The 15,051-nt window shown below is 48.9% G+C and overlaps 2 protein-coding genes across 2 annotated transcripts; both read left to right on the forward strand.

Moving 5' to 3' along the window:
• Positions 1-842: 842 nt before the first annotated feature.
• On the forward strand, positions 843-14,728 carry Rae1 (ribonucleic acid export 1). Its single transcript, XM_052724710.1, has 12 exons — positions 843-960; positions 3,141-3,235; positions 3,917-4,021; positions 5,808-5,900; positions 6,567-6,653; positions 7,342-7,428; positions 7,528-7,599; positions 9,121-9,228; positions 11,449-11,555; positions 11,633-11,708; positions 12,211-12,405; positions 14,306-14,728. Exons 2-12 carry the CDS (start codon positions 3,146-3,148, stop codon positions 14,390-14,392), a joined length of 1,107 nt encoding a protein of 368 aa, XP_052580670.1. The 5' UTR covers positions 843-960; positions 3,141-3,145; the 3' UTR covers positions 14,393-14,728.
• Positions 7,616-9,099, forward strand: LOC128101504 (60S ribosomal protein L30-like). The gene has a single exon (XM_052724711.1). The coding sequence runs from the start codon at positions 8,291-8,293 to the stop codon at positions 8,636-8,638; it is 348 nt and encodes a 115-aa protein (XP_052580671.1). The 5' UTR covers positions 7,616-8,290; the 3' UTR covers positions 8,639-9,099.
• Positions 14,729-15,051: the final 323 nt, after the last annotated feature.

The following is a 15,051-nucleotide window of genomic DNA, read 5'->3' on the forward strand; positions in this document are numbered from 1 at the left end:
TTTCCTTGATTGGCTCATTGGAATCCTCAGTCTGGAGTCTAGCTAATTGTGTCATCATTTTGCCTCACACGTTTAACATTCTATATGGAATGTTCCATAATGCAAGTCTTTTTGCTGGTGTTTCAGGCCAGCTTAATACAGACCAGTTCATGGAACTCAAGTTCATAGTTAAGAGCACTTGGTTCGGTTCCCAGCACTCACTTGATGGTTCAACTGTAACTCCAGTTTCGGGGATCCTACATCCTCTTCTAGCCTCTGCACGCATGTGGTGCATATACATACATGCAGGCAAAACATCCAGGCACAGAAATAAACAAACAGCCCAGTAAGTAGGCATCATCATCATGCTGCTCAGGATGCTTCAGTGGGCAAGCAGGTAGGCAGCCTCTCAGAGGATAGCTTTGGACATGAGCTGATGAACTCATTTTTTAAAAATTTTATTATGTATATGGGTATTTTGATTGCTTGCACGTCTGTGTATCATGTGCGTGCAGTGGCCACAGAGACCAGAAGAGGGCGTTGGTTCTCTTTGGAACTGTGAATCGTCAACTAAGTGTCTGGAATCGAACCTGGGACCTCTGAAAGAGGTCACTGCTCTTGACCGCTGAGCCACCTCTGCAACCCCACTATCATCCGAGACGTTTAAACAACAATAAATGTACAAGTGAAAACAACTCCCTTTCTCAACTAGTTGTCTGGCAACTGCCAAGACCGACTTTGCACCAATCCATAAACTCCTGGCATTAGGACTTCCCCTTGACTTCAATAGAGCTTTTGCGCATGTGCGCCCGCCTTGAGCCCGGAGGAACATCGTTCCCTGACACCTTCCGGGCAGTCCCGGAAGTGGCTTGTGGCGCCTGCGCGGTGCCTCTGTGGTAACGGGGCAGTTTCCACCGGCTTGAGGCGACTCGGAGATCTGGGGTCTCCTGGCCGCGCCCCCTTCGCCCCGGGTCAGAGCAGGTTCGTGGCTTCGCGGCCCTCCGCGTGCTCAATTCTCGGGTTGTCGCGCGGTGAGACCCGGTCCCCGCCGGCCGCGCTCCCTCACGAAGCCTGGGCCTCGTGGGGAAACCGAAGCCGGGCGGGCTGCGCCCCTCTGCAGCCGTCCGTGTGCGTGTGCGCGCGCCGCCCAGGCCACGGAGGTGGGGAGAGGGCGAGGGAGACGCGGCGGGCGGCGGGTGTGCCCGTGGCGTGCCCCGACGGGAGGGAGGGGCGCGGCCGACCCGGCGGGCGTGGGCGCGCACTTGGGAGGTGGAGGCCCGGAGTTCAAGGCCACCCTGAGCTAACAGAGTAGGTTTTCAGCCAGCCCGGGCTGCATGAGACTTTGTTTCAAAAGCCCAACCGAACATCCCTCATAGATGCTTGGGCTGGAGAGATGGCTCCGCCTTCTGCCCGAGCTCCGGCAGCTCACAGCCGCCTGCCCCCCGCAGCTGCAGGGCATCCGAAGCCCTCTTCTGGCCTCCGTGGACACCGCACTCACGTGCACATACCCACACATGATTTCCAGATAAATCTTTATACAGTGGAGGAGCTTGCTGTTTCAAGCACTGAAACTGAAAGTGAGTGAGTTTTTTAACTTCAGGAAGCAGAGATTAGTATTTCCGGTTTAAAGGTGGGAAAATAGTCTTAATTCATATTCCCAAGCCACACAGCTATACAGAAGCCCTGTCCTTCCTTTGCTGGCTCATGCAAGCAGGAAACCTGTGAGTCAGTGCATCTCTCCATGTACAGGCAGGTTCGTAGTCAACAACCCTGTCTCACTAGTCGTTATCATAGATGTGAACGTGCTAACTGTGGCTCTCACCTTTTGTCTGTTATAAAGCCAGCTGAACTCAAACGCGTTCCTAAAATTCCTTGCAGTTTCCCCTTTCTGTGTTTTAAGGAAGCAACCCTTATTGGCAAGTGGATTGAAAGGGTGTTAGCTTCCCTTTGGAAAGGTGGCTGACGTGGTAGACTTCTGGGTGTGAAAGTTTGCCAATTAGTAACAGATCGAAGTGTTAGGAAAGAAGAGCTAGGGTGCACAGATGGTTTCCTTGGAGATGATATTGTTTATTGCATTCAGCATGTGCTAGACCTTGCAAATGTTTTTCTTTTCTTTAAACACATTCTCTTGTAGACTAGGCTGGCTTCAGACTTCCTGTTTAGTTAGGGATGACCTGATCCTCCTGATGCTACCTCCCAAGTGCTGAGATTACATGTGCCACCTCACCTGGCTGACCCCAACCTATTTCTGCATTATTTATTTATGTGTGTGGGCATGCATGCCACAGCCCACATGTGGTCAGATCCTGGGGATCAGACTCCAGTTTCCAGGCTTGTACATCACATATTGTTCCTGCCTGAGCCACTTCTGTATAATTTAGTGTGGATCTCAGAGCAGCCCTGGAGATGTGCACTGTTCTCTCTGCACAGCAGGAAAGAGAGTGACAGGTGGGCCTGGGAGACTGTGATGTTCAAGAAAAGCCTGATGGTGAGGGTTCTTGCTGGCTCTGAATCTATATTGTCACACCAGGCCTTTTAGTACTCAGTGGGCCAAAGTGGATTGATTTTCTTAAAGTCCTCAGAAGAAACGGTGGGACAGTGGGGCCGAACTGGTTGTTCTTTCTGGGTAGCTTCATGTAGACGTTGACCTAGAGTACAGGAGGGAAGGGAGCTCCCAGGACGGGACCTTGAGCTCAGGAGGCCCTTCTGCCTCCTGCTGGGTGCCTGGTGTGTAGTTGTCTCTGGAGAGTGAATGGCTCTCTCCTGGTTGCTGACTAAGATGCCATAGCATGTCAGTGTTGGTGCCTTAGTGCTGGCAAGGGCATCGTTCCAAAAGAGAGGAGTGTGGGGAATTGTCCCTCCTTTGTAGAGGCTAAAACTGCTCTAAAAAGACCAGAGGTTGTTTATGAGCCGGGATCAGTGTAGCCCTGGCCGTCCTGGAACTCACTGTATAGACCAGGCTGGCCTCCCTGTGCCTGAGCGTGGGATTGTACTGTGCTAGGCAAAAAGGCTCCTTCAGAAGACATTCTACTTGCTGCATATTTAAACCTCTACTGAAGAGCAAGGCCTGGCTTAGCATCAGAGTGCTCGTCCCTCTGCGATGTGCTCTGTATCACCTAAGGAGGGCCTGTCCTCAACATCTTCCACTTTGTGTCTTACAGCCAACATGAGTCTGTTTGGGTCAGCCTCTGGATTTGGGACTGGTGGGACCAGCATGTTTGGGAGCACAACTACAGATAATCACAACCCAATGAAGGTATCACCCAGATCCTCAAAGGGAGTACAAAAAGAGTCAGGCCACATGCCCTGTACTGCTGGCAGCTGGAGAGGCAGAGAGCCTGGGAGCCTCCTGTGGGGTGAAGAGAAGCGGGATGGGGTTGGGGGTCTCTGGCTGGCCTAGAAGATGCCTGTGGGATGAAGCTGAGAAACAGTGGAGCACAAAACTCATCCTCTGCAGAATTAGTATCTTGTCCTCACTTTCAGCTTGCCACAACTGTCCAGTCTACCTGTGAAAGCCAAAGCTTCCCAGGGCCAGCTGAGAACTGCAGCAGACACAGACTTAAACCAGAGCCATCTCACTGGCCACTTCTGCATAATTTTAGTGTGGCCTCTCTGAGCAGTCCTGGAGAATGTGCACTGTTCTGTTTGCGGAAAGTGAGGACTGGGGGGGGAGGGGACTTGGCCAAACACTTGGAGTTGGTGGGGGCCACCTTGTGCAGATGCTGCCTTTGTGCCTTTCATTAACGTGACTCTAAGCCAGCAGCTCTAGTATTTTCCCTGACCTGCTTATTATTCCTGTTTTTGATCAAAGTGAGGGAAGGTCAGATCCAGTTAGCTCTGAAGGCAAGGAGAGATGAGCTCGAGGTGTCGGGTGAGAAGGGAAGCTGCCTTATTATGGTGATGATGTGTGCTCTTTAACTCTGACCTTCCTCCCCAGGATATCGAAGTAACGTCTTCTCCTGATGATAGCATCGGTTGTCTGTCTTTCAGCCCACCAACCTTACCAGGGAATTTCCTTATTGCGGGATCATGGGCTAATGATGTAAGTGCCTCTCAGGCGTTCTGTCTGTGAGTGAGTCGAGGCTAAGGTATGGCCCTTTCTAAGACATGGTGTAGTAGCTGTGTGTCCTTCTGAATGGCAGCACCACAGCCCAGCACTGCCAAAGGTTCCCCATTCCTGACTCAACTGCACTATTTATACTGTTCGTTTGAGGGTTTTTGTTACTGTTGTTTTTGGTTTTTTGTTTTGTTTCGCTGTGTAGCCCTGGCTGTCCTGGATCTCACTCGGTAGACCAGACTAGCTTGGAACCCAGAGATCCGTCTGCCTCTGCCTCCCAAGTGCTGGAAATAAAGGCGTGCACCACCACTACCTGGCCTTATATTGTTTGTTAAGAACCTTTCTTGGCATTCAGCAAATGTTCTTCAGGTGAATTTTGAACTTTAAATACCTTCAAGACTTTAAATAACAGGGCAGGTTCTTCAGACTGTTATTAGCCACTTTGTACACTAAACTCAGTGAGTGCATGAAGGAAAACGTGGGAAATGGGTGTAGGTGTCAGGAGGCTCCACACAACAGCAGATCAGGACCACTCTGCCACATTCATGATCAGAAAGAAGTGTGTATGGTAGGCTCCTTTTTTTTCCCTACCAAATTTGTAAAAGTAAGCAGCTTTGATGAGTCAGCATGAGGGGGGCAAGCTGGAGCCTAAGTACTGCTGGTAGCCAGGCTAGTTGCAGCAGCTCTTGACAAGTCTTTCTATTTAAGTCCTTTGTCCTGTTGACTCTGCATCTGGAACTTGAGGGACACTCCTGATACTTCCCTTCACGTCCCCAGAGTTAGAGACTGCTCATGTCTGTGCTTCAGGACATCGGCTTCACGTGGATGTGTGTGTGTGTGTGTAACCAGGGCACAGATCTGCACAGCTAAGCTTGGTGTCCTCAGGACCAGGGCTGTGTGAGGCCCTGTGTCCCATTCCCAGTACCACAGAAAACCCAAGTTTAAGGGGCCTACTTAGGTAAGACCTGGTACTGCTGAATAGGACCACCAGACTTGGCTATATAGAAGAGTTTGGGGAAAGATTCCAAACTGCCTGCAGCAGGGAGGATGTGAAGGTGAGCAAGCTTATTTTACTCATTTCATTTGCTGTTTAAAGATTAGAAGAAAAGCAGGTTTGGTGGCACACACCTGTTATCCCAGCCCCTGGAAGATGGAACAGGAGGATCACAAGTTCAGGGTCATCCTCAGCTTCGTAGTGAGTTCAAAGCCAGCCTGGGCTATGTGAGAGACCTTACCTCAAAAAACTAAACCAAGTTAGAAGTCCATTCAAAGCTGGACAGGGTGAGAATGCAGGTGAAGAAAGCTGCAGCTACAGAAGTGAAGAGGCGTAGGGTCCCACCTTGTGTTCCTCCCGGTTTTCAGTTTGGGTTTTAGTTGTTTTTTAGATGTGTGTGCATTGAAGGAAGTCTGAATGCATAGAACTTAACTAGTCTTTCTGGTGGAATTTATTTTCTAACCACAGTTACAAAATCTGCAAAATGTATAATAAGAAAATATCAGAAGCATTATAGTAGAAAGATGGACTTCTTCAGGCCTGAGTGACTGCTGAGCAAGCAGCTTAGCTGTGGTGTTAGGTGTGAGCGGTACCCTTTGTTTGCTTCTGTGGCTCAGCAGTAGGAAGTGAACTGCTTGCTTGTACATTTCACTTGGTTTGCTCTTGAAAGTCAGATAGCTGGGTTGATGCAAGAAGCCTACAGTGAACCGTACTGGATGTGTGCACACCAGAGACCAGGAACCGCCCTGTTCTCATTAACCTGTCTTATTCTTACAGGTTCGCTGCTGGGAAGTACAAGATAGCGGGCAGACCATTCCGAAAGCCCAGCAGATGCACACTGGGCCAGTGCTCGACGTCTGCTGGAGTGATGTATGTCTAATTTCCTTTTGGTTTTTTGAAACAGGGTCTGTATTAGTTACTCTTTTATTGCTGTGACAAAACACCATGACCAAGGCAACTTCTAAAATGAAGTGTTTAATTAAACGTATGACTTAGGTTAGGGTCCATGATGGCAGAGCAAAAGCCCATGCAGCAGGAACAGCTAAGAGGTCCCCATCTTGATCTGCAGGTAGGAGGCAGAAACACTGAGAATGGCTTGAAACCTCAAATACAAGAGCCTATGGGGGCCGTTCTCACTCAAACCACCATAAGGTCTCATAGTGCAGCCTTGGCTGGCACAGAACTCAGATCTACATGCCTTAACTTTCCGAGCTCCCAATATCTCAGCAGATTTATCCTTTTGTAGCAAAATGCTTAAGGCCAGAAGTGTCTTGGTTTCCAAAGCTTTTGAATTTGGTAGGTGTAGGCGGGATTAAAGGCATGTTCTACCACCGCTGGGCACCACTTGATTTCTCAGAGATCCTGTTTCTATGTGAGCTCTTAGTAGTCAGTTTCTAGTTGTATTACTTACAAGACTAGTTTGCTGTGTGCTAGCTCTTAAATATAGGAAAATGCAGAGCAGATGCATGACCCAGCTCTTGGGTGTCGTGGAGACTTAACTTTTGCTCCTTGAGCAGACTGTCTGTTTTATTTTAGGATGGGAGCAAAGTATTTACAGCATCGTGTGATAAAACAGCCAAGATGTGGGACCTGAACAGCAACCAGGCCATCCAGATAGCACAGGTGAGAAGTCTTCGTGGGTGGGCTCGGGAGACAGCACTAAACAGTCGGGCTTACATTGTAAGCACCTGCACTTGTACCAGATTTTGCAGAGGACTTTGCCACAGGTCTCCCATGTCCACGTAGGTGGTGACAAGCGTTGGTAAAGACAAGAGCAGACGGTCCTGACCCGTTTGGCTTCCAGCCCCTGTGTGTGACTTGACGATCATTGTTCCCTTGTCCTTCAGCGGGTGTTGGCTGGTGCCTGCCATGTGGCTGCGGAGCATTATCACCGCGGGCAGCAGGCTGGGTCTCAGTGTGAAGACCAGAGAGGAGTGAAGGCCCTGCCAGAGCCGCTCTAGTGAAGGGTAGGGAGGCTTCTGACACGGGCTTCGCAGCCCTCAGCTGAAGGCGTCTCTCAGCCTCCTCAGTGATGCATCTTAGTAAACAGCAGCACTAGTAGCAGTCCCCATTAGATACTTCTAGATAGTTCTTAGGAAGGGCCTTACTGTCACAGTTAATTATGAGTGAGGGTAAGCTTGTGTTAAGACAGATCATAGGTGCAAGCCCCTGGTAACACCCTTGGGTCCTGGGAAAGCACTAAATGCCCTTTGATTTTGTTATTGTTGAATAAAACCTAGTATTTGAATTTCCACAACTCAGCTATTGCTCTGGTTGTTCAAGTGTCTCCCTGGTGTCTGTCTTTTAACAGCATGATGCTCCTGTTAAGACTATACATTGGATCAAAGCCCCGAACTACAGCTGTGTGATGACGGGGAGCTGGGATAAGACTCTAAAGGTATGCTGTGTGGTGGAGGGTGTACGCTGAAGATGGCTGTCAGTCCGTGCAGACGTCGGCCCTCAGCACTCTCTCACTGCTGCTCCTCTTGGCTTTCAGTTTTGGGATACCCGGTCGTCAAATCCTATGATGGTCTTGCAACTCCCTGAGCGCTGTTACTGTGCAGATGTGGTAAGTAAAGAGCCTCGCTTCTTTCCAACAGCTGAGCAAATGCAGCTCTCTGTGGCCTCCTGCGGTTTGTAGGTGATGGAAAGCCTTCGACTTTAGCAGACTACTCGTACAGACATCTGGGGCTGCCTTTGTCCTATAGTACTAAGTGCTGCGTTCCGGATGTTTTCATTGGGACTGGAGATGAAAGCACTGGACTTTTAGACATTTGTTTGAGCGTGTGCCCCTAGTCACCTGTCCTCCCTCATGTGGGGAGACAGCATGGTATGATGGTAGAAGAATGCAGAGATCTTTGTGGATGGTTCTGATCTCTGGGACTGCCTGAGTGGGATGGAAACTGAAGTGCTTTCTCCACGTCTACTTAAGTCTTAGGGTTTGTTACAACTACCCAGGTAATTCCACAGTGGGGAGATCCATCCTCAGACAAGTGCACAGTGGGGGCTGATGTTCACAAACTGTATGTAGAAAATACCTGACCAAGCATGTTAACTTATGCCTGTAATCCCAGTTGTCAGGGCAGAGGCAAGACAGTCTCTGAGTTCTAGGCCAGCCTGGTCTACAGCTCGAGTTCCAGGCTAGCAAGGGTGCACATAGTGAGACCCTGTCTCAAAAAGGAAAGAAACGCTTTTCTAGCTCCCTGGCCATCTTGGCGGCTGGTCTTGGTTGGGGGCTGTCCCGCACCTAAGAAAGGAAGATGGTGGCCGCAAAGAAGATGAAAAAGTCTCTGGAGTCAATCAACTCTAGGCTCCAACTTGTTATGAAAAGTGGAAAGTACGTGCTGGGGTACAAACAGACTCTGAAGATGATCAGACAGGGCAAAGCGAAATTGGTTATCCTTGCCAACAACTGTCCAGCTTTGAGGAAATCTGAAATAGAATACTGTGCCATGTTGGCTAAAACTGGTGTTCATCACTACAGTGGCAATAACATTGAATTGGGCACAGCATGTGGAAAATACTACAGAGTATGCACACTGGCTATCATTGACCCAGGTGATTCTGATATTATTAGAAGCATGCCAGAACAGACTGGTGAAAAGTAAACCAGGAAAGTTTTTCTTTAATAAAACTTTACCAGAGCTCCTTTTAAAAACAAAAAAAAAAAAAAAAAGGAAAGAAACTTCGGGTACTCAAAGACAGGGAGAAAACACACTGAATACAGGCTGTTATCATATGAAGGGTAGAGATGACCACCCATTCTCACTGGTGTCTCAGAATACTTTTTAAGCATCCACATTTTATAGTTTAAAAACTCTAAAGGTCATGGTAACAATGTGCCAGTCTTGATCAGGGTTCAAGATACCAGCCTATGCTGTGTAGCAAAACAAACAATAACAAAACCCAAAACATCCCCACCACCAAGAGTAAAACAAATATGTGTGAGTGTTCTGCTTACAGGTGTGGTTTCTCTGTGTTTTCATAAATACATTGCTACCACTGAATTAAACTTTTTGAAACATTAGAATTTTGTGACTAAAATGTTGTCTTCATGTCAAGTGTTGTGTATCTTTCTTCTGTTCCCCAGATATACCCAATGGCCGTGGTGGCCACTGCAGAGAGAGGCCTGATTGTCTACCAGTTAGAGAATCAGCCTTCTGAATTCAGGAGGATAGAGTCTCCACTGAAACACCAGGTGGGTCAGAGACCATTGAGAAACATACATTTGGCACCTGCTGCGTGCAAGATGGTGCTTGTGTGGGGCACAGGTATACAGTACCTGTTTTGAAAAAGCTTGCTGATATGTTCAGAGAAAGTGAATTTAAAGAAACAAACACAGAGTGGAGTGGTGGTGGCACACACCTTTAATCACAGCACTAGGGAGGCAGAGCCAGGCGGATCTCTGTGAGTTCGAAGCCAGCCTGGTTTACAGAGTGAGTTCCAGGACAACCAAGGCTACACAGAGAAACCCTGTCTTGAAAAAAGGAAAAAAGAAACAAGCACAGTTTTACATAAGCACTTACATCCATGGCTGAGCCAGACTTCCCTGTCCCCCAAAAATCCCCCCCAAGTGGCTTAGTGCTACTGAGTGCTCCCAGCCCATCTGGGTGAACCAGTTCTGTCGCTCCAGCTCAGCCCTACCCTGGCCGTAGTCCTGCAAGGCCTTCCTGCTTCCCTGCTCTCGGTCTTCTCCTAGCCTGTGTCTAGGGCTGAACCATCCTAGCCTTCTTCCCGCAGGGTCTGTCTGCACATGCAGCTTCTCCTCTGGGTGCTGGCCAGGTTCTCTGGAGGCTGGTTCCATGGTGAGCCCTCTTGCCCTGCAGCCTTTGCAGGAACCTGACATGGTCCATCACTAAGTCTTCTCTCTAGCACTTCACTAAAGCATGCCCTAGTCTGGTTCATCCTGGGAAGCAGGCCATCCTTGCCTCTTCCAGAACCATCTCTGGTCCTTCCCTTCGCAGTTCAGAGTCTTCCTCCCCACACCTCCCACTCTTCTCCCTTTCTGCACGAAGCCCTGTGTCCATGGCATCACAGAAAGCATTTGGTAAGTCCCTGGGGCATTGCCATCAGGAATTCGGAGCACTTTGCCCTTCGAATAGAGGTCACTCTTGAGTCACCTTTCTCCTCTCCCTCCTCAACCAGCAGGCTTCCCCAGTTCCTTTCTGGCTCTTCCTAACACCCCCCAATCCCAAGTCTTCCTAGCCGTTACATAAAACTGTATGCGATGATTTCTTGGAAATGACACACAAAAACATAGGCAAGAAGTGAATAACCCAGGGGACCACATCAGACAAGCTTCAGCCTAGGAAGGAAGCAACCAGCAATGAAAAACCTACAGGGAACAGACTAGTGAGGGATTTGTATTGTTAAGGGGTTATCTTTTAAAGGGTGTGAAGAATTTGTAGCAAAACCAATGGCCCGATTCAAAATTTCTCCAAAGAGAACGACCTGGCCAGCAGGTATGCCAGCCCTGCCTATCCTTTCTCCTGCCTTGCTATTGGCTGTTCAGTTCTTTAGTAGACCATCAGGTGTTTTAGACAGGCAAAGTAACACAGCTTCACAGAGTTAAACAAATGCAACGTAAACAAAAGTAACATACCTTAAAATAATATTCTACAACAAGCCAGGGCTACACAGAGAAACCCTGTCTCAAAAAACAAACCAAAGATGTTAAAGAATGCCTATTTTAGCCGGGCGGTGGTGGCGCACACCTTTAATCCCAGCACTCAGGAGGCAGAGGCAGGCGGATCTCTGTGAGTTCGAGGCCAGCCTGGGCTACAGAGTGAGTTCCAGGAAAGGTGCCAAGCTACACAGAGAAACGCTGTCTCGAAAAACAAAAACAAAAAAACAAAAACAAAAAACTCCTTTTAGTATAGTAGGCTCGTGATAGCCAAGTGAGTGGGTGTTCACCCCTAAAATGAAGGAAGCTTGTCATTGCACAGTGGATGAACTTAGGGGCTGGTGTAGTAACTGAAGTGAGCCAGGACAGGACAACAGCCTAACCGGGTCCTTGTACATGTGATAACCAAAATACTGACTTTGCTGTGTGTACCTGTCCAGGGTTCCCTGTAAGAGGACTGGCTGCTACACTGCCTCCTGGCTAGGGAAACAGGACAGACATTGGGTGTCTGACCTGAAGGGTGCCCGCTGATCAAAGTGAGACCCTGCTCTGAGCACAGCCAAGCAGGGCTGGAGCCTTGGGCTTGGAGAGCGGTGCTGAATAGGGGCTGCTTCAGTTGTGCACAGATGGGTCCTGGAGCTTAGGAGGGTTAGAAAGCAGGGAGACAACAGTACCTTTGTATTTGAGTCGTGGTTTGGGTTCTTCTAAAACCTAAAAATAGGGTACCTTTGTTCATGTTAACTAACATTTACTTACATGCTGATAATGATCCTTCCCCTTTTATTTTAATCATAGCATCGATGTGTGGCTATTTTTAAAGACAAACAGAACAAGCCGACAGGTTTTGCTCTGGGAAGTATTGAGGGCAGAGTTGCCATTCACTACATCAACCCTCCAAACCCGTAAGTGACACTCAACTGCCTGGGATGCTCTTCCCAACTGGTTTTGAGAGGAAACTGAGATGTCCTCTGATTTTCAGGGCCAAAGATAACTTCACCTTCAAATGCCATCGATCCAACGGCACCAACACTTCAGCTCCTCAAGACATCTATGCAGTACGTTCTGGCAGCACTCCATCATGAAGAGAAAGAAACCCCCTGGAACTAGACTTGGAGCTGGCTCTCTGAGTGCATTGGGACCACAAGTCCTAGAAGAGCCTGTGTTTGTGTTTGCAGACTTGAGTGTTCTTTACACACCTGTTGACTGGCTCTGTTCTAGATGTGCTTGGAATGTGAGCTTGTGACATGGGTCATTGGCATTTCTGCCTTGTGGGTGTCCATAGACAATTTCCACACATAGTGATGTTCAAGAAATTTGTTTACTAAAAGAAATCCCACACGTTTTGCTGAGGTTATGGCTTGGAGCAGCAAGTGGGTGCAAATGTGAATTCCTATCTGGGGAGCTGCTGAGGTGGGTTTAGTTCTGAGCTGCCAGTTGCCTTAGGCAGCATGGCTGAGGAGTGAAATGTGCCCATGTGCTTGGTTTCTTGACTTGAGCTGGGAGCTATACTGGCAGCAACCTGCTTCTGCTTCTCACTGTGCATATCAACCTTTGCAGGTGAACGGAATTGCCTTCCATCCTGTCCACGGCACCCTTGCCACTGTGGGGTCTGATGGTAGGTTCAGCTTCTGGGACAAAGACGCCAGGACAAAACTGAAGACTTCGGAACAGTTAGACCAGCCCATAGCAGCTTGCTGCTTCAATCACAACGGGAACATATTTGCCTATGCTTCCAGCTATGACTGGTCCAAGGTGAGGACTTCCAAGCCCGCTCTGGGCCCTCCCTCTCAGGCTTTGGGGCCAAAGGCCTGAGTTTGAATTGAAAATTCCTCTTGGACTTGAGCACCCTTAACCAGGCCATTACCACCTCCCTATACAGGGACCAGTAGCCTGACTCTCAGTGTGGGGTTCAGTGTCATCTTCAGTCAGTTCTTTGCACAATGGGAATGTTTTGTCAAGGAGAGCCATCGTGAGCTCCTCCTTGTTCTTGGACACAAAACATGGGCATGCTGGGGAGAGGAGGGGTCACCAAGGTGTTGCTCTGGTGACATCATTTGATTTGCACAGGGAAAGTAAGGAGCTGGCAGGGTTCTGGCTGCATCTTGAGGCATTGCAGGTGGTGATATATGTGGTCTTGGGGCCATAACTCAGACCTTAATAGAGAGTCTATTGGAGGAGATGCCTCCAGTTCATTCCTCATGGTTTTCATTTCTCTGCCCTTTGCTATAAAGTACCTTTTCCCACTCTCCTTGCTTCTGATGAAGTCCCACTCATGGTGGCTTGCCCATCTGTCTCAATTTTTGTTCCTTCCTTCCTACCCCACACAAGTTCCTACTCCATTTCTCCACACTGTTCTCTCTCTGCTTTGCCAGAGAGCACACAGGCCAGCCTTAGAGAACCTGCTCAGCACCTTCTCGGCATCCATCCACTTCCCGTGTGTGTGTGTGTCTCCACGCTGTAGCTGGGGTGCTGAGATGTGCTCGGTCTCCCTGTCCCTGTCAGCTCTGGAAGCCTCCTGTTTGATGAATGCTTTAGCTCTGCTTCCCACAGCTGCTCAAGGCCTCCTCTGGAGGCTGCTCCTGCCATCTTGCCAGTCTTCCTCTTCCAGTAAGGGGCAGCCTCGGGGTTCTGTAGGTGTTGCATTCCTGAGGCTCCAGTCTGCACAGCTGCTGCCTCCTGGCTCCCCATTTCTCTTTAGTGTGTTTCCAGGCTTAGCCAGAGTTACACCCTCATGGCAGCTAATAATTGTCTCTAGCTCCAGTTCCAGGCTGTTTGTGTCCTTTTCTGGCCACTGCAGGCATGTGGTGAACCTACATATGTTCAAACATGCATGGCCACACACACATGTAAACAAGTCTTTAAAAAAAACACTGCATTTTGCTGTGAGTGGTGATTCACACTATAGTTGCATCACTCGGGAGACTGAGGCAAAGGATCACAAAGCCTGAGCGGCTTGACAAGACCCTCTTCAAACTTGAAGCAGGCAGTGTATAGCTCAGTAGCAAAGTGCTGGCATTGTGGTGAGGCCCTTGGTTCAATCTCCAGCACTGCCAAAGAAAAGACAAAAAGAAAAAGCCTGCATTTTACCCTGAGCTCAGAGCACTAAACACAATAACCCAGGAGAGGAGAAAGCTCTCTGAATACTGCTTAAAGAGTGGAGCCACAGCTGAGTGCACACTAATCCCAGCACTGGGGTAGCAGAGGCAGGTGAGCTCTGTTGAGTTGAAGACCAGCCTGATCTACGTAAGTGAGACCCAGATGGGGGCTTTGGTACAGAGCCCTTCTTTGCCCCCACCTGCTGATGCCCCTTGACTTCTGCTCTCCTGGGAGCTGCCCCCTCTGTGGAATAGGTCCTCTCTCATAAAATAAAGTATCATGGGTGGGCTTGGCTGTCTGTGAAACCTCTAGTCAGGGCTAATGCTAAGCCTGGGACCCTGAGCAGTTGTCTTGGCAGTGAAGTCATAAAGGGACCAGTATCCAGAAGACCAGGTCCTGGCTCTCTGACTTCTGAGGGTAGAGGTCATGTATAACACAGGATTGTTATATACATCTCATCCTTAACTCTACCTTCTCAGAGCAAGACTTGGTGTGAGTGTAGCTGTTGTCTTTAATACTAAGATCATTGGAGTGGTTTTTTTTTTCCCTTCTTTAGGGACATGAGTTTTATAATCCCCAAAAGAAAAATTACATTTTCCTGCGTAATGCAGCTGAAGAACTAAAGCCAAGGAATAAGAAGTAGTGGCCTGAAGCTGGGGGCTGTTGGAGTTTCCTGTCCACAACAGGTCATCTCTGCCCAAATCTGGGCTGCAGCTGTGGGTGGCCCGCAGTCCTGGACGTGGCTCTTCCCCTCTGGAGGGACTGATGATCTGTGCAGTGTTAGCCCAACATCCTGGCGACTTGCCTTCTCCATTCCACTCCCTGCTGCAGCTGCCCTGTCACACTAAGGAACTGAGATTCTCACTGAAGTCCAATCGTTTGGACATTGTGTCGTCCAGCAGCGTGTATTTGACAGTGTTGGGTGGGAACTGTTGATGAGCCCTGTACTGTGTTTTATAATAAAATATTTTGAAGATGGCCTGCTGATTCCCTTCATCCCACTCCCCTCTTTCCCTGACCCTCAGCAAATAGCCATCCCATTCCCAGCATCAATGCTAAGTTCCAAGTTTATTATTTTTGTCAGCCCCTGAAAAGCTGTGTGAACCGCACACCATCCCTGGCGTCAGTGTTGAGTGAAGGGGCTGGTGTGATGTCCTGCCCTGAGAGAACAGTCACCTTTCCTGGCACTGAGGGTCTTCCACAGCTTTTTTAATCCCACAAAAACTGGAGACAGTGGGTCCTTGGTGACTGGTCCTGCCTAAGGGCCTGAGATTGCACTCCTAGTCCCAACTACTCGACCTG

The sequence above is a fragment of the Peromyscus californicus genome, unplaced genomic scaffold (assembly GCF_007827085.1).
Source record: "Peromyscus californicus insignis strain IS unplaced genomic scaffold, ASM782708v3 Scaffold_7__1_contigs__length_154581171, whole genome shotgun sequence".
Lineage (NCBI taxonomy): Eukaryota > Metazoa > Chordata > Mammalia > Rodentia > Cricetidae > Peromyscus > Peromyscus californicus.